General features: G+C 42.9%; 1 protein-coding gene across 1 annotated transcript in view; it reads right to left on the reverse strand.

Annotated features, from left to right (window-relative positions):
* Positions 1 to 24,491, reverse strand: part of oca2 (oculocutaneous albinism II) — a 659,230-nt gene that overhangs the window by 576,876 nt on the left and 57,863 nt on the right. The window contains exon 2 of the mRNA XM_037698314.1: positions 5,254 to 5,349. Coding sequence (XP_037554242.1) covers positions 5,254 to 5,349 — 96 coding nt within the window. The remainder of the gene's footprint in view (positions 1 to 5,253; positions 5,350 to 24,491) is intronic.

Genomic DNA, 24,491 nt, shown 5'->3' on the forward strand with positions numbered 1-24,491 from the left:
GTCACTAAGGAGTGTCATAACTTTCTCATGATAGTCTTTCTGGTTCAAAATCACTGTGCACCTTCCTTTGTCTGCTGGGAGAATGATGATGTTTTTGTCCTTGCTAAGAGTGGTGAGTGCATCCCTCTCCTTTCTACTGATGTTGGAAGGTGGTGGTTTGGCATTGCTGAGGCAGGCTGAAACTTTGATTCTGAGCTGTTCTGCTTCAGCCTCTTTAATTTTGTTGTTGCGGATGGCTGACTCAGTAGCTGTGATCATCTCCACCAGAGGAATTCTACTTGGTGCAACCGCAAAGTTCAGTCCCCTGACAAGAATCTCTGTCTCTGGCTGGGTGAGCTGTCTGTCAGATAAATTCTTCACCCACTTTTCTGTCTCCCTGGCATATAATTGACTACTGGAGTGTTGTCCTACACTGAATGTGTTGTTATTGGAATAGTGATGTTGTTGATGAGTTACTAGTAAGTTAAACTTGTTTTGTTGTCGAGTCTTGGACTTGACATGCTGTGCTAAGCGTGCCTGATCTGTACAGTCCAACACTTGCTGAAGTGTGGTCTGATCTAGACACTGGCTGATGGTCCTTCTTGAGCATGTGATCAGCTGGTTTTGGTTGTCAGCAGCAAAACTGGTTGATCCACTCTGAGAAGGTGCTATTTAAGAGACTGAGCTGAATACAGCACCTCAGACTGAAGAAGTCTCTCGGACGAGAGACGAAACGTTTCTACATTTTTTGTTGTTTTGCTTTGTTTTGAGTTTTTTTTTTTTTTTGAATGTCCAGAGGACCAGATTTAACTTTTTTAGATGTCCAGATTACCTGACTGAAAATTGTTGGATTGTATACTTGGATTATTGAGCATGGACTTTGTTGGTTTTGAATCAGTTTTACTTGACTGTCGATGAGGGAGAGGGCCGGCACCGGATGAGGGGCCATGCCAAAGATCTTACTTCCGGTAAGATGGCACCCGTGTGCATGGCTTGCATTCCACCTCTGCTGATGGTGTTCGGATTATTTCTGTTTTGCTCGTTTTTTATCTGTGGCATGAATTCACTCCTCATGTATGACCGACAACAGCTTCTGGATCTTCGTTTTTCTGTCTCTGATGGCGTTTATTTGGAACAATATGAGTGTACCTCTGGGACCCCCCCCCCCCCCTTCACCCCTGCTGGCAGACATACCAGCTTACCTCCGCTGGGCTCCTCACCTCCATGCCCGGAGACATCGCTTCAGATGCCGGGGAAAATGTGCTGGTCAGCTGGTGAAGATTAAAGCCCAGCGCACTGCATCTTTCTCTTCAGCTGGCGGTCATGGTTTCCATCGCCAGCTTCCTGTGTGCCCGGATCAGGTAACCAACGGGAGTTGTCGGCCGGTGCATCGCTCGGACTGATCTGGAGGGGCTGTTATTGAAAATCTGTGGCCATTAGCGTGCGCTAACTCCACCGCTGCTGGGTCCACCGCTGCTGGGTCCACCGCTGCTGGGTCCACTTTGGACAGTATCCGGATGTGTTTGGTCAATGCAAGATCTGTTACCAACAAAATTTTATCCTCAGGGACTACTTTCAAGAGCACGGGTTAGACTTTCTGTGCATCACAGAGACTTGGATGTCTCCGGGTGAGTCCAACGCCTTGACGGAATTACTGTCACCGAACTGTCTGTATTTCAATGCACCGTGGCCATCAGGCCGGCGCAGTGGTGGATTATTAACAATATTCAAATCAACTTTTGTCTGTAAACAACTGCCCATCCCAGTTTCCCGCGCCAGCTTTGAGCTGAGCATCATTGAACTCAGACATTCACCTCCAACGTTGTGTGCACTCGTCTACCGCCCACCTCGATCTAAGGACTTCATAAATGAGTTTTCTAACTTCTTAGTTGAAATCACACCAAAATATGAGCATGTTTTCATTATTGGGGACTTTAATTTGCATGTGTGCTGTCCTGAGAAGCCCTTGGTTAAGGACTTTTTAGATTTATTGGACTCATTTAATCTAACGCAGCATGTAAACGGTCCCACCCAAGAGTGCGGACATACACTGGACCTTGTTTTAGCTCATGATGTGACTGTTAATAATCTTGTTATTGGTGATAATGTTTTTTCAGACCACATGCCAGTCCGGTTTGAGTTCACCCTCCCCCATCTAAATCCTAAGCCGTGCGCTCCTGCACGTAGGACCCGGACCATTAACCATTTCACTGCCGCACGTTTCACAGATGTTTATAACTCTGAAATGATAATTCAGCCCCCGGTGTTTCTCACCACCACTGAGGAACTGACATCCCAGTTCAACTCTGTCTGCTTAAAGACTCTGGATCATTTTGCACCTGTTAAAACCAAAAAATCAAAACTCAGAGCAGAACCTTGGCTGAGTGACGTCACCAAGGCCGTTAGGCATCAATGTAGGAGGGTGGAACGAAAGTGGAGGAAAGACAGGCTGCAGGTCTCTTTTCAAATACTTAAAGAGAGTTGGCGCTGTTATCAAAAAGCAGTGAAAGCTGAAAAATCCAAAAACTTCTCTGATATAATTACCTCAAACTCTCGCAACCCACGTGTCCTCTTCTCCACCCTAAACTCTGTTCTCCACCTCACTGAACCATCACGTCTGGAAGCCTCGACTGAGCTGTGCAACAACTTCTTACATTTCTTTTTGGAAAAATCTGCGACCACCAGGGCTCTCATTTCCCCTCCAACTCATGACCCATCCATCCCTTCTCAGTCTGTAGCTCCATTTGACCATTTTGAACCCATCACTCTATCTTCTCTAGAGCAGGTCATGTGCAGCTTGAAACCTTCTGGTTCCCCCTTTGATGTGGTCCCCCCTTGACTACTAAAGGAAGTTTGTCCCACTCTAGGTCAGTCCATTCTTGCCATAGTAAACAGTAGTTTATCCACTGGCGTGGTGCCAAAATCCTTTAAACATGCTGCTGTCCAGCCTCTCCTGAAAAACAACAAACCTTAACCCCTCAGTCGTGTCCAACTTCCGGCCTGTCTCCAAACTCCCATTTGTTTCTAAAGTACTGGAGAAAATATTCGAGTCCCAGTTGAAGTGCTTCCTGGAGGGTCACAACATCTTAGAGCTTTTCCAATCTGGCTTTAAACCTCTCCACAGCACTGAAACTGCCCTGCTGAAGGTCTTTAACGACATCTTCAGATCCACAGATACTGGTGATTCTGTACTGCTTGTCCTGTTGGACCTCACGGCCGCCTTCAACACCATCGACCATGAGATCCTCATTGCTAGGTTAGAGCAGTGGGTGGGCGTCACAGGGTCAGCCCTCAATTGGTTCAGGTCCTACTTCACTAACAGATCCTTTAGTATCTCCATCAAGGATTTTAGTTCTGCAGAGGCAGAGCTTAAATGGGGGGTTCTGCAGCGGTCCATCCTGGGTCCCCTCCTATTCTCTTTATACCTGCTGCCGCTTGGTGCTATTTTCCAGAAACACAACATGCCCTTCCACTTCTATGCCGATGACTGTCAAATTTACTTCCCCCTAAGACACAATGGTACATGCTCGATTCAACCGCTGCTCGACTGCCTGGCTGACATCAGGGACTGGATGGCTTTAAACTTCTTAAGTTTCAATGAAAAGAAGTCTGAAGTCATGTTGTTCCCTCCCAATGACACGGTCACAAACCACTGCATCGACCTCTCCGCTCTAACCCTGTCAGAAATACAAAGAGTCACTAATCTGGGCGTGATAATGGACCCTTCCCTGAAACTTAACAATCATGTAAACATGATTGTTAAATCATGTTTCTTCCAACTGAGGCGACTGTCTAAACTGAAGCCCATATTGTCCAAAAATAACCTGGAGACAGTAATACATGCATTCAATACATCTAGGCTTGATTATTGCAATTCACTCCTGTTTGTTATCAGTCAGACCTCCATTGCACGGCTACAACTGGTCCAGAATGCAGCAGCCCGATTTTTAACCAGTACAGGCAAAAGAGAGCACATTACACCAGTTTTGGCCTCCCTACACTGGTTACCGGTTCACTTTCGAATCCAGTTCAAAATACTGATGTATGTCTACAAATCACTGAACAGTCCCTCCCCCCCCCCATCCCTGTGATCTGCTATAGCCGTATGTCCCACCACGCTCCCTGAGGTCAGCGGACCAGTTGCTCCTCACAGTTCCAGGAACTCGTCTTAAGTGCAGAGGTGACAGGGCCTTCTCTGTAGCAGGACCAAGACTCTGGAACGAGTTACCTCTGCTTGTCAGACAGGCCCCCTCCCTCTCGGTTTTCAAGTCCCGTTTAAAAACTCACTACTATTCAGTAGCTTTCAACACCAGATGATCTGTGTTTTGATCCTGTATGCTCCACACTGGTTTGTCGTCATTATCTGCATCGTTTTTATGTCTATATTCTGATTTACTTCATTTTGTATTTTGCTTTGTGTGTTACCTGTTGTTCTGTCTGTACAGCACTTTGGTTGGCCTTGTAGCTGTTTTAAGTGCTCTATAAATAAAGTGGTATGGTATGGTATGGTAAAGAGACCATCTTAGCACCAACATAACTGGTTTGTTCCACTTTGGAGTAAACTGTTGGGGGAAGAATCAGTTTTGTGTTGTGTGTTTCCTTGACTGATGAAGCCTTCTGGATGGAAAGTGAAACTTTTCATCACAAAAAAAGAAATTGTCCAGATGTCCTGACTTTAATTTGTTGGATTGTATTCCTGGATTATTGAGCATGGAGTTTGTTGGTTTATATGGAATTGTTTACCACTTCCTTACATATTTTAGACACTACTGTATCATCAGTTTAAACCAGTTATGACCTGTACTTGTCCACACATAGTTCATTACTGATCCAATGAGGTTGTACTACACCCCAGGCTAAGGGTGGAGTCTAGAGTCGGAGAAAGCCGAGTTTCTTTGGGAGCTTGGCTTCCGGTTTCTGGTTGCGGCGGGTCGAACGAAGTCACCGCGCTGTAAACCAGTACCTTTTACCTGCCTTAATAGAAATCAAATGGTAAAACTTTATTATTTTCAGCAGTTATTTGTGTCAGCCCGAGTCTTCTCTCCACCTGGGAAGTAAATTTTCCAGCTTTGAACGCCGTGGTTGAACAGTGACAAAACTTTTCTTCTTTATTTTCAAAAACACAAAACCAACCATAGAATGGAAATCCTTTATTTTCATTACATAGCAATTCATCTTTAATATATTTAGTTATTTGTTTTTGTAATCAATTATGAGCTGTTCTGATATTTGCAAAGTATCTATAGCTAACCAGAATGCTAAGGCAGTGCTCACCTGTCATCCTGCGAGAACCTCAGCAGAGGTGACCTCTCTGAAAGATTGGCTGAATTTGTTTTTCCTCGGAGAAGGTTGACAGCACTGAAGTTATTCCTGAAACTGACAGATGATGAAACAAAATGAATTTTAAAATTCTTAAATTCTAGTAAATACAGTTGGGGTCTTTGTTTTGAGAGTGTTTGTGGGATAAAATAGCAAATAAATAGGTCTGACACATTTATCATCTATGATACTCTTACATAATTCACTTTATATCTACAAATGTTTTCTCCTTTCTTTGTTCTTGTGTGACTACGATTTCTATTTTTTTAACTTAATTTTTATTTATTTTGTTAACAACAAATGGTGGCACTTTTCCATAATTACATTCTTTCTATCTCTTAAAGTTATATACAGTCCACGTTATAAGTTGACAAAAGAAAATGAGCAGAAAGGATTTTACTACCAACAGTTATAATAATAGAACAATGAATACAATAATACAAATGAAATAATGTAAAAAGAGCGGAAAAGAAAGAAAGGATAAAACAACATAAATCAATAAAATCCCATCTGAGATAAGATAGTCTACACATTCGTGTTTACAGTGGTATTTTTACTGGCATAAAAGTGCACAGTGATTGCAAAAAGACAAAATTCTAAGTACAACACTGTATTAATAATCGCATTAACGGATTTCACTATACATTAAAAATGGGCTTTTGAAGCCTTAGAGAATATGGAATTTATTCCATCAAGTAAATGTCCCAAACTTTTTGTGTGTTATACAGTGCCTTGCGAAAGTATTCGTCCCCCTTGAACTTTTCAAACTTTTGGCACATTTCAGGCTTCAAACATAAAGATATATATATATATATATTTTTTTTTTTTTTTTTTTTTTTTGTGAAGAATCAACAACAAGTGGGACACAATCGTGAAGTGGAATGAAATTTATTGGATGTGTCAAACTTTTTTAACAAATAAAAAACTGAAAAGTGGGGCGTGCAATATTATTGGGCCCCCTTGCGTTAATACTTTGTAGCGCCGCCTTTTGCTGCAATTAAAGCTGCAAGTCTCTTGGGGTATGTCTCTGTCAGTTTTGCAAATCAAGAGACTGAAGTTCTGCCCATTCTTCCTGCAAAACAGCTCGAGCTCAGTGAGGTTGGATGGAGAGCGTTTGTGAACAGCAGTCTTCAGCTCTTTCCACAGATTCTCAATTGGATTCAGGTCTGGACTTTGACTTGGTGTTACAGCCAGTGGCCTTGTATGTTCTTTTGTTTTTTCTTTTAAAAACAAAAAACGAGAAAAAAACAAACACTTCTGTATAGTTGCAGCTTCCTGCCTGCTGGCTGCACTGTGGGAACTGGATGCAGCCCTCCTCCTGTGTCACTTCCTGTCTGAGGCCTACAGCAGACCTGATTGGATCATCACTTGATGGCTTCACCAATCCCTGAAGAAGCCTCCCTATTAAAACCTAAGCTTCCTCACAGAAGGTGCGGCTGGGTGGTTGACGGCGATGCGGGAAATTTTTGCAAGTTTGAATTTTTTTTTTCCATATATACTGTTTTTCTTTTTGAATTTGGTGGTTGGCATAAACTGGAATGTGACTGGATCGGGATGACTACTCAGGTAGATTACAATGAGGATATGGATTTTGATGAGTGGACTCCGGTAGGTAGAGGAGGAGGAAAAGGTAAGGGCAAAGCTTTGAGAGATGACAGAGCTTGGCAGCCATAGTAATAAGAGAAGCCTTGAAGAGTAGTTCAGAGGATGAAACAGACTGGTTAGAAGGAAAGTGATAAATGAGGAATTTAAGGTCGTACTTGAATTCAAGAAAGAAGATGAGAACATGAATCTAAGTCCTGTAGCAATATCTAAAGATATAAAAATGAAAGTAGGTGAGGTGGAGTTTGCAAAAATGCTGCGTGATGGGAACCTGTTGATCAAATGTAAATCTGAAGAACAACAAAATAAAGCTATGCAGATTGGTAACATTTGCAAAAAGGTTGTTAGTAAAAGGAAAATGATTGGAGAAAACAAGGTGTCACGTGGTGTTATCACTGGTATTCCACTTGAAGAAGATCTGGAAAAACTTAAAAGAAATATTCATGATGTAGAAATATGCAATTTGAAAAGGTTGTTAAAAACAGTAGCTGGGAAAAGGATTGAGAGTCTCTCTGTACTTTTAGAGTTTAAAGGCGAAGTTCTTCCTGATAAAATAAAAATTGGTTTCATGTGTTTTCCTGTCAGGCCTTATATCCCTGCTCCTCTGCGCTGTTACAAATGCAAAGATACGGTCACATTGCAGCAGTGTGCAAAGGGAAGCAAACATGTGCAAAGTGTGGTGGAGATCATAGGTATGATGAATGTGGGAAAGATGTACAGTTGAAATGTTGCAACTGTGGAGGTCAGCATAGTGCAGCGTACGGGGGATGTGAAGTAAGGAAGAAGGCAGCAGAAATACAACATATTACTTATGCAGAAGCAAGAAAAAAGAGCAGTAGGCCTACAGGGAAATCCTCAAGTCCCTCCTAGTCCAAAACCTGAATTCAGTCAAAGAGCAATGTCAGGAATGGAAATCATAATGGATCGATTAATTCTGTTCATGGCTGATGTTATTAACTGCACTGATCAAGTGAAGCAAAAACTGAAAACATCAAAATCACAGTGAAAGGTGCAGAGAAATGTCTGTGTGAGAAGGATTTATCTCGGGAATCGATCAATAAAAAGCTGGAAACAGATGGAAAACTGGGTGAAGGAAGAATATCATGATTATTCTTCAATGGAACGCAAGGAGTTTATTAGCTAATGGTCAGGAATTTAAAGGATATTTAAATAATTTGAAAAGAAAACCAGACATAATTTGTGTTCAGGAGGCGTGGCTCAAACCAGAGTTAGATTTTGTGATAAAAGTGTACGACAGTGTTAGAAGAGACGGAGGAGGATGTATAATATTTATAAAACAAGGAATACAGTATAGATATTTAGAAAAAGGAATAACATTAGAATGGATATCTGTAGAAATTTAGATTAATAAAGAAAGTATTAAAATATTGAATTTTGATAATCCCTGTAAAAAACTTTATTTATATAAAATGGAGGAAATGTTTAAAAGTATTGAAGGAAAAGTAATTTGTTGTGGACACTTTAATGCTTACAGTACTTTGTGGGGTAGTAATGATGCTAATGGAGAGGTGGTGGAAGAAATAATGGATCTAAAGAATTTAGTTTGCCTTAATGATGGGGAGGGGACAAGAATCAATATTAGAAATGATCTGAATCATCATTAGATTTAACTTTAATCTCAGAGAGTCTAGCTGGGATCAGTAATTGGCAAGTATTAAAAGAGTCAACTACAGGAAGTGATCATTATCCTATATTCATTGAAAATGGTTTGGAAATGGAAACATTTGATAATGAAGGTGTAGAAAGATGGATCTTTGGAAAAATATAAAATAAGTGATGAAGAAATGCAAATAGTTAATATTGAATTAGATATTGACAATTTAAATCTTTCTATATGTGAAGCCATTTTAGGTGCTGCACGTGAAGCAATCCAAAGAAAGAGGAAAATATAAGAAGAGAGTCGTACCGTGGTGGACAAAGGAATGTGATGTAGCAATAAAATCTCAAAATAAAGCTTTTAGATTGTTAAAAAGAAACCTGAACTTTCAGGATATTATTGAATATAAATGGTTGCAAGCTCTTGTTAAAAGGACTGTAAAAAATGCTAAAAAGGTTTATTGGGGAAACTTTTGTGATTGGGTAGGTAGGAAACAAACATTTCAAAAGTTTGGGGATGATAAAACGAATGAATGGGATTAGAAGAGAATATGGATATCCAGTTGTGAAGGATGGAGATGTTACTGCTGTAACAGAGGAAGAGAAGGCAAACATGTTGGTCAAACATTTTGTTCAAATCCACAGTAGTAGTAATCTAAGTACAGATGAGAAACAGGAGAAATTGTACAATCAATGAAAATATTCATTTATTAAAAGAAAATATAAGATCCACTGACTTATTAAATGCTCCCTTTTCTTTTTCTGAACTGAATAATGCCCTTAGGAAATCAAAAAACTTATCTCCAGGAAATGACAGTATCTCTTACATTATGATTAATCAGCTTAGTAATTCATCTAAAAAGGTTTTACTGGAATTATATAATAAGATCTGGGAATTAGGCTTTTTACCTAAAGCATGGAAAGAAGCAATCATAGTTCCAATCCTCAAACCAGGTAAAGAACGATCAAACCCAGCCAGTTATAGACCCATAGCTTTAACTTCACATTTATGTAAAATTATGGAGAGAATGATAAATGAACGACTGACTTACTTTGTTGAGAAGAGGGGATATTTATCAAGATTCCAAAGTGGATTTAGAAAAGGTAGAAACACTATGGATCCTGTTTTATGTTTAGAACATGAAATCAGGAAAGGACAAGTTAATAAGGAGAGTGTGGTGGCTGTCTTTTTTGATATAGAGAAAACTTACGATATGATGTGGAAGGAAGGTTTATTAATAAAACTAACAAAGATGGGAATAAATGGTTCAATGTTTTATTGGATAAAATATTTTTTACAAGATTGATCAATACAAGTGAGAATAGGAAAAACATTTTTAGAAAAATTTTTGGTTAAAAATGGAACTCCCCAAGGAAGTATAGTGAGCCCATTGTTTTTTTCAATTATGATTGATGATATGTTTGAAAATGTGGAGAATGGAATGGGGTTTTGTTAGGTCCGTATGTTGAGGGAGTATCAGAGAAACTGAGACGTTTATTTTCCAAACACAACGTCCCAGTGGCTTTTAAACCCCAAAATACATCACAGCAAAGACTGGTTCATCCCAAAGATCCAGTCCACCGGCACAAACAGAGTAATGTTGTGTATGCTGTTCAGTGTCAGGAGGGCTGTGATCAGTCTTACATCAGGGAAACTAAATAGCCACTGGCCAAAAGGATGGACCAGAAGAGAATCAGAATCAGAATGCCTTTATTGTCATTATACGCAGTACAATGAAATTAAGAGCCACTCCTTTTTCCAGTGCAAAAACACGCCTTAAGAAAACACACATTAAACACACACTAAAAATGTAAAAAATGTAACGCAATGTAGATATAATAATGAAAGTAAAAAATACAAGTATTACACAATTGTATTGCACATTATGGATATTAATGAGGTAGTTAAGGTGACTGAGGGTATGAAATGTCAGTAGTATTGCACAGTAGAAGTCCAGGGGTTTGGGAGGTTAGATGTTTAAATCAGTGCATGTGTGAGTTCAGTGTGGTGATGGCTTTCGGGAAAAAACTGTTCTTGAATCGGTTTGTTCTTGTTCTGATGCACCTGTAGCGTTTCCCTGAAGGTAACAAGTCAAACAGTTCAACACTCAAGTGTGAACAGTCCATGATTATGTTTTCTGCTCTGACCAGCACAGAAGATCAACATCATCAGCCAGGACTCTGAGGTCTACACTCATCTCCAGGCCAGCGGTCACTCTTTCAGGGATGAAGATGTTCACATCCTGGACAGAGAGGAACGATGGTTTGAGAGAGGAGTAAAGGAGGCCATCTTTGTGCTTTGTGCTTTGAACTGTTTAACCCTTTAAAATCTGGGTTTTAATGTTACTGCTCCTTCCCCCTGGCTGAGCCAACTCGTAACATTAAATGTTGGCTCATCCGGGATTTTTAATACGATCCCGTGACTAAAATTCAGTTAAAATAATAATAATAATTTGTTTGGTTCTGTGATTTGAGGGTGCCTCTGTAAAGTTTGTGCTGTTGGTTCAGAATGTCTCAGTTTGATATTGACCAGTTTTTGGAACATCCTTCTCTTGATCAACTTGCTTCTTGTCGTAAAGCTGACTTGGCACTAATTGCTAGCCACTTTTCCATTTCTTATTCTAAACAGCTTGTTAAGAAGGAGTTAAAAGATCTTATTGTGTGCAATCTGGTTGAGTTGAATTTGTGTTGACCTTGCCATCTGAGATTCCTGTTTCATTAGCTTTTTCAACTGTTGCTGTGCCTCATGCAGAGTCACCATCTGCTGGCCCCTCTAAAAAAATCGCAAGAAAACCCCAGGAGCTAACACCAGAGGGGGATGCTGAGGTTGTTGGTGGGATTAAGACTCCTGCTACACTTCCTCGGTTTGATCCCCACTCGGCTTCCAGTGGATCTGCTGGTTCCAAAGTTGAGCCTTGCTTGAAGGTTTGTCTCGCCAGACTGCAATTTGAGGCCAAGGAGAAAGCACAGCTCAGGCAATATCAGCTCGATGTCAAACGGCTAGAAATTGAAGCTGAAAAGGCTATAAAGCTTCGGCAGCTAGAGCTTGAATCTCAAGAAAGGTCTAAAGTTCATACCGCTACTGTGAGTCCTGCTAGTGGTTCTGATGGGTCCTCTTCAGTTAGACCCTTTGATGTTACTAAATATGTGGCTTTAGTACCAGAGTTTAGAGAGACAGAAGTTGACTGTTATTTTTCTGTGTTTGAACGGATAGTGCAAGCTTTGCAGTGGCCACCTGATGTTTGGTCAATACTTTTACAATGCAAGATCCGTGGAATAGCATAAGAGGTTGTAGCCGCCCTCCCTTTTCATAACACCCACATAAATGGTTAAAGCTGCCATTTTGAAAGCCAATGAGCTTGTTCCTGAGGCTTAACGGCAGAAATTTAGGTATTTTTCCAAGATGGCGGCGCACATGGTTGCAGCGGCTCACAGCTCTCCCTTTCAGTGCTTTTTAATGTTATTTTTGTACATCCTTTTTTCTTGTGTTTGCATTGCCGAGTTTGCAAACATCAACTATGGACGTCAGGCCCTTTTGGACATCGGTGAGCAACACCAAATACCTGTTTCGAGTGACTTTCATTACACGCACAACATCCCAGACGAAATAGCGAGATCACCGGGCTCTCCGTGGATTGTTGTCGGGCCTGGGAGGCGGCACAGACGGAGAAGGGAGAGGAAGCAGAAGCGAGGCTGCAGGTCTGGCGTTATGCTAAGGCTAAGATCACAACCCCACAAGCCACCTCTACCGAGCCTTTATCTCTCCAATGCCAGATCCCTGGTGCATAAAACGGATTATTTGGAATTACAACTCGCTGGAAATCGCTATGTTCGTGACTGCTGTGTTCTGATTATCACCGAAACCTGGCTTCACCCCGGGATACCTGATGCTAGCATACAGCTAGCAGGCCGCTCTCTGCTACGCTGGGACAGGACTGCGGACTCCGGTAAGAGCAGAGGTGGGGGGCTCTGTATTTATGTGCATGAGGACTGGTGTAATAACGGGACAATTATAGACAATCACTGTTCCCCAGACCTTGAGTACATGTCCGTGAGATGCCGACCTTTTTTTCTACCGAGAGAGCTAACGGTTGTGATAATTACTGCTGTGTATATACCACCCGATGCTAATGTAAATACGGCGCTCTCTCTCCTGCTGAACACCATCAATGAACAGCAGCGGGCTCACCCCGACGGTGTTCATATAATTGCAGGAGATTTCAATAGGGCTAATCTGAAGACTGTTCTCCCAAAATTCTACCAGCATGTTAAGTGTTCTACTAGGGGGGAGAACACTCTGGACCATGTTTACTCGAACATTAAACATGCATACAGAGCCATACCCCTCCCCCACCTCAGGCAGTCAGACCATCTGTCCCTCCTGCTCCCCCCAGCTTACACCCCCCTCAGACGCAGAGCAAGGCCTACAACAAAAACTGTTACAATCTGGCCTGGTAATGCACTCGATGACCTACAGGACTGCTTTGAACAAACTAACTGGGACTTATTTCAACATCAGGAAATGAAAACATACACAGGAACAGTACTGGACTACATCAACTTCTGCATCGGAAATGTGACCTATGGTCAAAAACATTCGTGTTTACCCCAACCAGAAACCATGGATGACCAGCCAGGTTCGCACACTCCTCAGAGCCCGCGACGCTGCCTTCAGGTCAGGTGACAGAGCTCTGTACCGAGCTGCTCGAGCCAACCTGAATAAGGGAATAAAAACAGCAAAGGCTGACCATAAAAGGAATATAGAGTCCCATCTGTCCAGCAACAACTCACGGGAGGTGTGGAAGGGCATAAAAAACATCACAAACTATAGAGGCTGTGAGGTGACAACAGGAGACCTGAGTGCATCACTAGCAGAGGAGCTAAACTGCTTCTTTGCACGCTTTGATGCACCACAGCAGCACCCATCTGATCCTGCCCTGCCCCCACACCCACCCGGTTACTGCACCACTCCACTCACTGTACGGGAGCATGATGTTAGACGTTCCCTCCAATCAGTGAACCCCAAGAAAGCTACTGGCCCAGATAGAGTACCTGGCAGGGTGCTCAAAGCATGTGCCCTCCAGCTCGCCCCCACCTTCACCAGAATTTTCAATCTCTCCCTGGCCCAGGCTGTCATCCCTCCCTGCTTAAAATCTGCAACCATCATCCCAGTGCCGAAAACGCCTACCATCACCAGCCTGAATGATTACCGACCAGTGGCTCTCACCCCAGTAACCATGAAGTGCTTCGAGAGACTGGTTCTCCAGCACATCATGGACTATCTCCCTCCGAACTTTGACCCCTACCAGTTTGCATATCGCACCAACAGGTCCACAGAGGATGCTATTGCAGTAGCTCTCCACACCGCGCTGAGCCACCTGGAACAACAGCACAGCTACGTTCGAATGCTCTTTGTGGATTACAGCTCGGCCTTTAACACAATCATTCCGGACATTCTTATAAACACATTGGACAATCTCGGCCTCCCCCCACTCACATGTGCCTGGATAAAAGACTTCCTAACCAATCGGCCCCAATCTGTAAGACTTGGTCCCCACCTCTCCTCCACTCGTACGCTGAGCACTGGCTCCCCACAGGGCTGTGTGCTGAGCCCCCTGCTGTACTGTCTCTACATCCATGACTGCATCCCGGCCCACAACAACAACCTCATCGTCAAGTTCGCTGATGACACCACAGTGGTCGGACTAATCTCAAGGGGAGAGAGACATTTTACAGACAGGAGGTCCTAGAGCTAGCAACCTGGTGCTCAGAGAAAAATCTGGCTCTGAATATAAAAAAAACCAAGGAGGTGATTATTGATTTCAGGAAGCAGCACCAACCTAGCCCCCCTTTACATCAACGGCAAGTGCGTGGAGAGGGTTCACACTTTCAGATTTCTTGGTGTCCATATCTCTGCTGACCTAAACTGGAAAGAGAACACCACAGCGGTCATCAAGAAGGCTCAGCAGAGACTACACTTCTTAAGAGTCCTTAAGAAGCACAACTTAAACACAAAACTGCTGCTGACCTTCTACCGCTCGTCCATCGAGAGCCTGCTGACATACTGTATCTCAGTGTGGTACGGCAGCTGCACCCTGGCTGACAGGGAGAGGCTTCAGAGAGGAGTCAAGACAGCACAAAAGATCATTGGCTGCCCTCTCCTCTCCCTGATGGACATTTACACATCACGCTGCCTCAACAGAGCAGAAAACATAATCAAGGACTGTTCTCACCCGGGTTTTGAACTGTTTGACTTGTTACCTTCAGGGAAACGCTACAGGTGCATCAGAACAAGAACAAACAGGTTCAAGAACAGTTTTTTCCCGAAAGCCATCACCACACTGAACTCACACATGCACTGATTTAATAATCTAACCTCCCAAACACCTGGACTTCTACTGTGCAATACTACTGACATTTCATACTCTCAATCACCTTAACTACCTCACTAATATCCATAATGTGCAATATAATTGTGTAATACTTGTATTTTTTACTTTCATTATTATATCTATATTGCGTTACATTTTTTATATTTTTAGTGTGTTTAATGTGTGTTTTCTTAAGGCGTGTTTTTGCACTGGAAAAAGGAGTGGCTCTTAATTTCATTGTACTGCGTATAATGACAATAAAGGCATTCTGATTCTCTTTTAAGAAAAACCCCACTCAGACCTATGTAGAGTCCGCTAGGGAAAAGGGAAGCCTCTTTGATAGATGGTGTGCTTCTTGTAAGGTGACAAATTTTAACTCTCTGAGAGAACTTTTTTTATTAGAGAAGTTTAAAAATGGGCAGTGTGGGGAGTTGATGGTGAAGTCTGCAGTGTAGAGGGTGAAGAGGAACGGTGCCAGCACAGTTCCCTGTGGGACCCCGTACTGCAGACCAGCATGTCAGAGACACAGCCCTGTGTCCTCACATACTGTGGGCATCCAGTCAGGTAATCCAGTATCCACTGGGACATGTGGTGATCCACTCCTGATAACTCCAACTTGTCCTGCAGAAGTCCTGTCTGGATGGTGTTGAAAGCACTGGAGAAATCAAAGAACATGATCTTCACGGTGCTTCCAGGTTTCTCCAGGTGGGTCAGAGCTTGGTGCCTGAGGTAGATGATGGCGTCATCCACCCCGATGCCAGGCCGGTAGGCAAACTGCAATGGATCCAACGAAGACCTCACCAGGTGGTGCAAATGGTTGAGGACCAGCCTCTCGAGGATCTTCATCAAATGTGCACCTTGATCTTTTGCAGTTGAAGAGTTGAGAGGGACAAGATGGAGGTGGGGGAAGGGTGCTGTGAGGTGAAGTTTCCTGGAGTGAAGGGGGAGGCTCATGGCTGAGAGCTGAGAGGTGTGAATTCCTGGGAAGAGAAGTTGGCAGTCCTTAAAGGTGATGGGGCTGACAGCGCAGGGGGGGGGGGCAGTGCTGGAGTAGGGGGTGAGGGTGGGTGACAGATCAAATCTGTTTAAAGAACTGGTTCAAGTCATTCACCCCCCTTTGTCTCCTACAGCCTGGGGGCTTGATTTGTGGCCTGATATGTTTTTAAGGCTCCTCCACACCCCACTGATGTTGCTCTGCTTCAGATGATCCTCCATCTTTTTCCTGTAGATGTTTTTTCCATCCCTAATCTTCCTTCTCAGTTCTTTCTGCACAGCTCTCAGTTCCTCCTTGTTACCTGATCCAAAGGCTCTCTTCTTCTCCTTCAGGAGAGCCTTTATTTCAGGGTTAATCCAGGGTTTGTTGTTGGAGAAACGCCGTACTGTCCTGATGGGTACAGTGTTGTCCACACAGAAATTGATGTAGTCCGTGATGCAGTCCGTGGTGCTGTCAATGTCCTCCCCATGAGGAGCACAGAGCTCTTCCCACACAGTGGAGTTGAAACAGTCCCTCAGAGCTTCTTCAGTCACCTCAGTCCATTGCTTCACTGTGCTCATCACAGCTGGTTCTCGGCGCACCAGGATTTATACACAGGCTGCAGATGAACCAGATTGTGATCTGAGTCCCCCAGGGGAGGCAGAGCTGATGAACTGTATGCCTCCTTGGTATTGGCAAAAAGTAGATCCAGTGTGTTGGTAGTTCTGGTGTGGCAGGTGACATTCTGGGGGAAGGTAGGGAGAGTGGAGGACAGGGAAACATGATTAAAGTCCCCAGAGATCAGAAAGAGAGCCTGTGGGTGCTGTGCTTGGAGTCTGCTGGTGGTGGTGTGAATGATGTCACAGGCTGCAGCAGCAGCATCAGCAGAGGGCAGGACATACACCGTTATCACAATAACGTGTGAAAACTCCCGCGGAAGATAGTGTGGTCTCATACCAACTGCTAGAAGTTCAATGTCCTTTCTGCAGAGCGTCTTTTTGATGGTTAAATGTCCAGCGTTACACCATCTATCATTCACAAACACAGCCACACCCACTCCTCTCTTCTTACCACTCTCTCTGGTTCTGTCCGCACGAAGTAAATGAAAGCCGTCCATGTTAATATGTGAGTCCAGGGTTAACTCAGTCAGCCATGTCTCCGTCAGGCAGATGAGGCTGATCTCCCGGTAGCTCCTTTGATGTCACGTTAGAGCTGCCAGCTCATCCACATGGTTGTGAAGAGATCTCACGTTTCCCATAATGATGGACGGGAGGACAGGTCTGTACCTTATGCCCTGGCTGCGACGCCCTATGCCTGCACATCTCCTGCGTCTCTTCCTTCTCAGCTCGCGGGGGACATCAGGTTGCTCTGCAGGAGGAGGCACAGCGGAGCTGCGGATGGAAAGCAGCTGGTCCTGAGAGTAAACAATAGGAGCGTGGTCGCTCACGCATTCTCCAAAAATAGAAACCATAAAAAAAGAAAATAAAAACAAAGTTTTCAAGAAAAAAAATCTGTTCTATTGTTGCCAAGCTGCTGAGACGAGCTGCCTACTTGCGCGGTGCCGGGGGAAAAAAAAAATCACACATTTTTGTATCCAAATCCGGCTTTAAAATTCTCCACAACGATATCTCGGACCTGCCTGGTGTGTGCCTTGGTCTTCATGATGCTCTCTGTGCTTTGAACAGAACCCTGAGACTATCACAGAGCAGGTGCGTTTATACGGAGACTTGATTACACACAGGTGGATTCTATTGATCATCATCAGTCATTTGGGACAACATTGGATCATTCATAGATCCTCACTGAACTTCTGGACTGAGTTTGCTGCTCTGAAAGTAAAGAGGTCGAATAAAATTGCATGCCCCACTTTTCAGTTTTTTATTTGTTAAAGTTTGACACATCCAGTAAATTTCATTCCACTTCACGATTGTGTCCCACTTGTTGTTGATTCTTCACAAAAAATTAAAATTTTATATATTTATGTTTGAAGCCGGGCAGCACGGTGGCGCAACTGGTAGAGCTGCTGCCTCTCAGCGAGCAGGTCCTTGGTTCAAACCCCGGTCCAGGGGCCTTTCTGGGTGGAGTTTGCATGTTCTCTCCGTGCATGCGTGGGTTTTCTCCGGGTACTCCGGTTTCCTCCCACAGTCCAAAAAACATGCATGTTAGGCTGATTGGTAACTCTAAATTGTCCCTAGGTGTGAATGAGAGAGTGAATGTTTGTTTGTCTCGTTTGTCTCTATGTGGCCCTGTGATGGACTTGCGACCCGTCCAGGGTGTACCCCGCCCCTCGCACAGTGATTGCTGGACATGGGCACCAGCGACCCCCGTGACCCAAAATGGAATAAGCGGGTAAAGAAAATGGATGGATGGATGGATGTTTGAAGCCTGAAATGTGGCAAAATGTTGAAAAGTTCAAGGGGGCCGAATACTTTTGTAAGGCACTGTACAGGTCCTTCTAAAAAAATAGCATATTGTGATAAAGGTCATTATTTTCCATAATGTAATGATAAAAATGAAACTTTCATATATTTCAGATTCATTGCACACCAACTGAAATATTTCAGGTCTTTAATTGTTTTAATACTGATGATTATGGCATACAGCTCATGAAAACCCAAAATGCCTGTCCCAAAAAATTAGCATATTTCATCCCACCAATGAAAGACAAGTGTTTTTAATACAAAAAACGCCAACCTTCAAATAATCATGTTCAGTTATGCACTCAATACTTGGTCGGGAATCCTTTTGCATGAATGACTGCTTCAATGTGGCGTGGCATGGAGGCAATCAGCCTGTGGCACTGCTGAGGTGTTATGGAGGCCCAGGATGCTTCGATAGCGGCCTTAAGCTCATCCAGAGTGTTGGGTCTTGTTCTCTCAACTTTCTCTTCACAATATCCCACAGGTTCTCTCTGGGGTTCAGGTCAGGAGAGTTGGCAGGCCAATTGAGCACAGTAATACCATGGTCAGTAAACCATTTACCAGTGGTTTTGGCACTGTGAGCAGGTGCCAGGTCGTGCTGAAAAATGAAATCTTCATCTCCATAAAGCTTTTCAGCAGATGGAAGCATGAAGTGCTCCAAAATCTCCTGATAGCTGCTGCATTGACCCTGCCCTTGATAAAACACAGTGGACCAACACCAGCAGCTGACATGGCACCCCAGACCATCACTGACTGCGGGTGCTTCACACTGGACTTCTGGCATTTTGGCATTTCCTTCTCCCCAGTCTTCCTCCACACTCTGGCACCTTGATTTCTGAATGACATGCAAAATTTGCTTTCATCCGAAAAAAGTACTTTAGACCACTGAGCAACAGTCCAGTGCTGCTTCTCTGTAGCCCAAGTCAGGCGCTTCTGCCGCTGTTTCTGGTTCAAAAGTGGCTTGACCTGGGGAATGCGGCACCTGTAGTCCATTTCCTGCACACGCCTGTGCACAGTGGCTCTGGATGTTTCTACTCCAGACTCAGTCCACTGCTTCCGCAGGTCCCCCAAGGTCTGGAATCAGCCCTTCTCCACAATCCTCCTCAGGGTCCGGTCACCTCTTCTCGTTGTGCAGCGTTTTCTGCCACACTTTTCCCTTCCCACAGACTTCCCACTGAGGTGCCTTGATACAGCACTCTGGGAACAGACTATTCGTTCAGCAATTTCTTTCTGTGTCTTACCCTCTTGCTTGAGGGTGTCAATGATGGCCTTCTGGACAGCAGTCAGGTCGGCAGTCTTACCCATGATTGCGGTTTTGAGTAATGAACAAGGCTGGGAGTTTTTAAAAGCCTCAGGAATCTTTTGCAGGTGTTTAGAGTTACGTCGTTGATTCAGATGGTTAGGTTAATAGCTTGTTTAGACAACTTTTTCATGATATGCTAATTTTTTGGGACAGGCATTTTGGGTTTTCATGAGCTGTATGCCATAATCATCAGTATTAAAACAATTAAAGACCTGAAATATTTCAGTTGGTGTGCAATGAATCTGAAATATATGAAAGTTTCATTTTTATCATTACGTTATGGAAAATAATGACCTTTATCACAATATGCTAATTTTTTGAGAAGGACCTGTATGTGGGAGGCTGTGGCTGAGTGGTTAGAGCAGTCGTCCTCCAATGCAAGAGTTGTGGAGTTCAAATCCACCAGCAGTCGCAAGCCCAAGTGTCCCTGGGCAAGACACTGAACCCCTCATTGCCTCTGTGTGCCCCATCGGTGTATGAATGTGATCTAATGTACTGATTAGTCTCTTTAGAATGATTTGTTCACTTATCTTTGTAGAGATCTTGTGCAGTGTTGTATGAATGGGTAAATGAGGACACAAATTGTAGTGTAAAGCGCTTTGAGTATCTTGATCAGATAGAAAGGCACTATATAAGTACAGTCCATTTACCATATTTGGGAGGCTCTGGATTTAGCCAGAGCCTCCCACAAGTTTTATGGTTATGGATTTCAATGCTGCTGTGAGCAATATGTTCAGAAAATATCTGTTGACCTTCCTGTCCATTCCTTCAGGTATTTCTCATAATACTGCCATTTAGGTTTTTTTTGGAATGTCTCTTCTGAAGATTACCTTAAGAGCACCAAATATCTCCTGCCAGAATACACATATTTTAGGACACAACCAGAAGATCAAGTTCAATTTCACGTATATTTATTGTCATTCACATCACACATTGTACATAAGGTGGAACGAAATTGTGTATTCAGGGTCCCAGTTACACCCAAAAACACTCAAAAATATAAAAAATATAAAGTATAAAAAGAAACAGTGTATAAGGATCTAAGATATACACTAAGATAAATGCTAAATGAACGTTAAATAATACGCTAAAAGATCTAAGATATAAGCTAAACACTAATATTGTAAAAATAATGTGATATATTAAACAGCAGCCTGTCAAGTAATGTGGGTTTTTGGTGAAAAATATGAAGTCAGTTTTAAGCCCTGTGAGAGCATCGTAGCTGAACCTGCCTTTACTGAAACAAATCTAAAATAAAAAATGTTTCCGTGAGTATTAAATCAATGTGGAATCAATGTACTATGCAAAAAGAGGTGTTAAGAATCTTGTCAATCATAACTCCGTCGTTAAAAAAAGGTAAAAGCTTTTATTTGAGAGTGATTAACGTATAATGAATGATTCAATTGTGCTTCATTTGAGAGTGATTAATGTGTGATTAAATTTTAAGAAATTATAGAAGACACAGAAAATCAATGTTCACAAATCATGTTATTTTAAACAGAATGTCCTGGGTGTTGTAAACTAAGATGGGCAGCTGTGGATGAGTGGTTAGAGCAGTCATCCTCCAATGCGAGAGCTGGGGGTTTGATTCCATCAGCAGTCATATGCCGAAGTGTCCCTGGGCAAGACACTGAACCCCTCATTGCCTCCGATGTGTGTCCCATCAGTGTATGAATGTGAAAAAGCTCTGATTAATCTCTACAGATTCATATTAGCTTTTTAGAGATCTAGTAGAGTGCTGTATGAATAGGTAAATAAGGGCACAGATTGTGTTGTAAAGTGTTATGAGTAAATTGATAAGATAGAAAGGTACTATATAAGTACAGTCCATTTACCATTTAAACCAAGATGAACCCATTTTAGTAAATTTGTGAAAGAAGTTCTGAAACAGAAGGTTCTGGCAGTTTAAACTCCCTCATCAACACGTTACATTATAAGGAATTGCTATCTGCAGAAACAAAAACTTGGCAACGGTAGTTGGAGATTGCAAACATGTATACAGAAAAATATGCTGGTGAAGATTCTCAGTCATCCAGGACATGATGAATTCAAAAAGTGTTCAATACAAAAACAACTGGACTTTATTTGTAACAGAAGACGTTTCTCTCCTCATCCGAGGAGCTTTCTCAATTCAAAGAGCAGAGAGTGAGAGATACAGGTTATAAGGCTGAGTGAGATAAGACACACACACACATAAGACACACACACACATATGTAGATTGGCAGTTCACACCTAAAATCCTAAACCTAAACCTAAACCTCTTTTCACTTGCATACCCATCTCTGAAGCAGTAGAAACCGTCAAAAAACAACTTCTACAAGACAAGGACTTAATCAACAGGACCAACTTCACCCCAGACCAGATCTGCACCCTGTTGGATCTCTGCCTCTCCACCACTTATTTCATGTTCAATGACAGTTTTTACAGACAGAAGCACGGCTGTGCCATGGGATCTCCAGTGTCACCCATTGTTGCCAATCTCTACATGGAGTATCAGAGAAATTCAGAAGGATCTTCAACAAACACAAGATCCCAGTACATTTCAAACCCAGCAGGACTCTCCGACAGAGGCTGGTCCACCCTAAGGACAAAATACCCATACACAAACAGAGTGGTGTAGTGTATGCGGTCCAGTGCAGCGAGGACTGTCCAGACCTCTACATTGGAGAAACTAAACAGCCTCTTCACAGACGCATGACTCAACACAGGAGAGCCACATCCTCTGGACAAAATTCCGCAGTTCACCTCCACCTCACAGATAAGGGACACTCTTTTGAGGACCAAAATGTGCACATTTTGGACCGAGAACACAGATGGTTTGAGAGGGGGGTGAAGGAAGCAATTTATGTAAAAAGAGAAAAGCCGTCTCTTAACAGAGGAGGAGGCCTCAGATTTCCACTTTCAAAAACATATAACGCAACTTTAAAACAGATTCCCAGCCGGTTTTCACACCTGATGGGAACAGAGAGGCCTCGTCTGTGAATTAGAGGAACAAAGACCTACTGTTTAGGTTTTTAGGTGTGAACTGCCAATCTACATATGTGTGTGTGTGTGTCTTATGTGTGTGTGTGTCTTATCTCACTCAGCTTTATAACCTGTATCTCTCACTCTCTGCTCTTTGAATTGAGAAAGCTCCTCGGATGAGGAGCGAAACGTCTTCTGTTACAAATAAAGTCCAGTTGTTTTTGTATTGAATGCTTTTTGAATTATACAGAAAAATGTGAAACAACTGTTAAAGACCTGTTAGTATCTAAGGAGTTGCTAAGGAGAGTTGTACAACAGGTTACACAAACCTATAAAAGGAACCAACCTTAACAGATAGGTGCTTGAGTTATTGGGGCATTTAAGAAGACAGGGCAGATTATGGATGCGCTCAGTAGCTTTGGGGAAGCATGATTGAATCTGTAGAGAAGTGATTTCTTTCAAGCTCAGCCCAGATCAAAATCAAAGTCAAGTTTTCCAAATTGGGTTGCTAGTGAATGCAGAAAGAAGCCTTCTTCAGAATAACTGATGGAGGACAGTCACCAGCTTTTTGGTCAAGGGTCTCCTCTGTTAAGGAAATACCAAGAGAAACTGGTAAGGTACATTCTCATAATTCTGTCCTAGTAATGTCCTAAAAAAATTAATAACACAGATATAGCTCGACTGACTAGCAAGTAGATCAGAAAAATAGTGATAACAGTTTTAGTTTTATGTTTCTGCATGCCATTCTAAAGTACATAACTTAGCCTGTCAACCCGGACTCTCTTCAGCCATATCTGAAGCAGTCTGGTAAAAATCTCGGGATGGTTTTAGACTCTGACTTCAAGTTTGACAAACAAATCAACTCTGTTCTGCAGAAAAGCTTCTTCCAACTCAAAACAGGTAGCTAAACTCAAGCCAGTATTGTCCAGACCTGACCTTGAGAAACTAGTCCATGCCTTTGTCACAACCCGATTGGACTATTGCAACGTACTGTATGCTGGGATCAGCCAGGCCTCCATCTCACGTATTCAGCTCGTCCAGAATTCTGCTGCTCGGCTTTTAACCGGAACTCGTAGGTCTGAACATATTACACCAGTTCTGTCCTCCCTTCACTGGCTCCCTGTTCGTATGAGGATAGTCTTTAAAATTCTTCTGTTGACCTTCAAGTGCCTAAATGGCCTTGCACCCCTTTACCTCTCTGAGCTTTTCGAACCTTATGTTCCCTCTCGGGCCCTGAGATCATCTGATCAGCTGCTTTTGGCTGTTCCTAAAACAAGACTGAAGCTCAGAGGAGATCGGGCTTTTTCAGTCATGGGCCCCAAACTCTGGAACAACCTGCCCCCCAACATCAGGCAGGACACCTCCCTTCCTCACTTCAAATCCCTGCTTAAAACACATCTGTTTTCTCAGGCATTTCATACAGTGTAAATTGATCTAGTGTTTTTTATTCTGTGACCCTATGTTTTAATTGCTTTTTATTAGTTCTTCAGTTATTATTATTAGTGTATTGTGTATGTATATATATATATATATATATATATATATATATATATATATATATATACATATACATATGTATGTAGGCGAGCTGGTCTGGGAAGCTCAGTCCTCACCTCCTTCTACAGGTGTGCAGTGGAGAGCATCCTGTGCTCGAGCATCAATGTGTGGCATGGAGGCTGCACAGCTGCAGAAAGAAAAGCTTTGCAGAGAGTGGTGAAGGCTGCACAGAAATCTGTTGGAATCAGTCTCCCCACCATCACAGACATCTACACCTCCAGATGCAGGAAGAGGGCCACCTGCATCATGAAGGACCCCACCCACCCAGCACACACACTTTTTGCCCCACTCCCCTCAGGAAGGAGGTTAAGGAGCATTAAGTGTAGAACCACTAGACTGAGGAACAGCTTCTACCCTGAGGCTGTTAGACTCATGAATCTCTAAC

This window comes from Nematolebias whitei, chromosome 3 (assembly GCF_014905685.2).
Source record: "Nematolebias whitei isolate Nwh7 chromosome 3, NemWhi1, whole genome shotgun sequence".
NCBI lineage: Eukaryota > Metazoa > Chordata > Actinopteri > Cyprinodontiformes > Rivulidae > Nematolebias > Nematolebias whitei.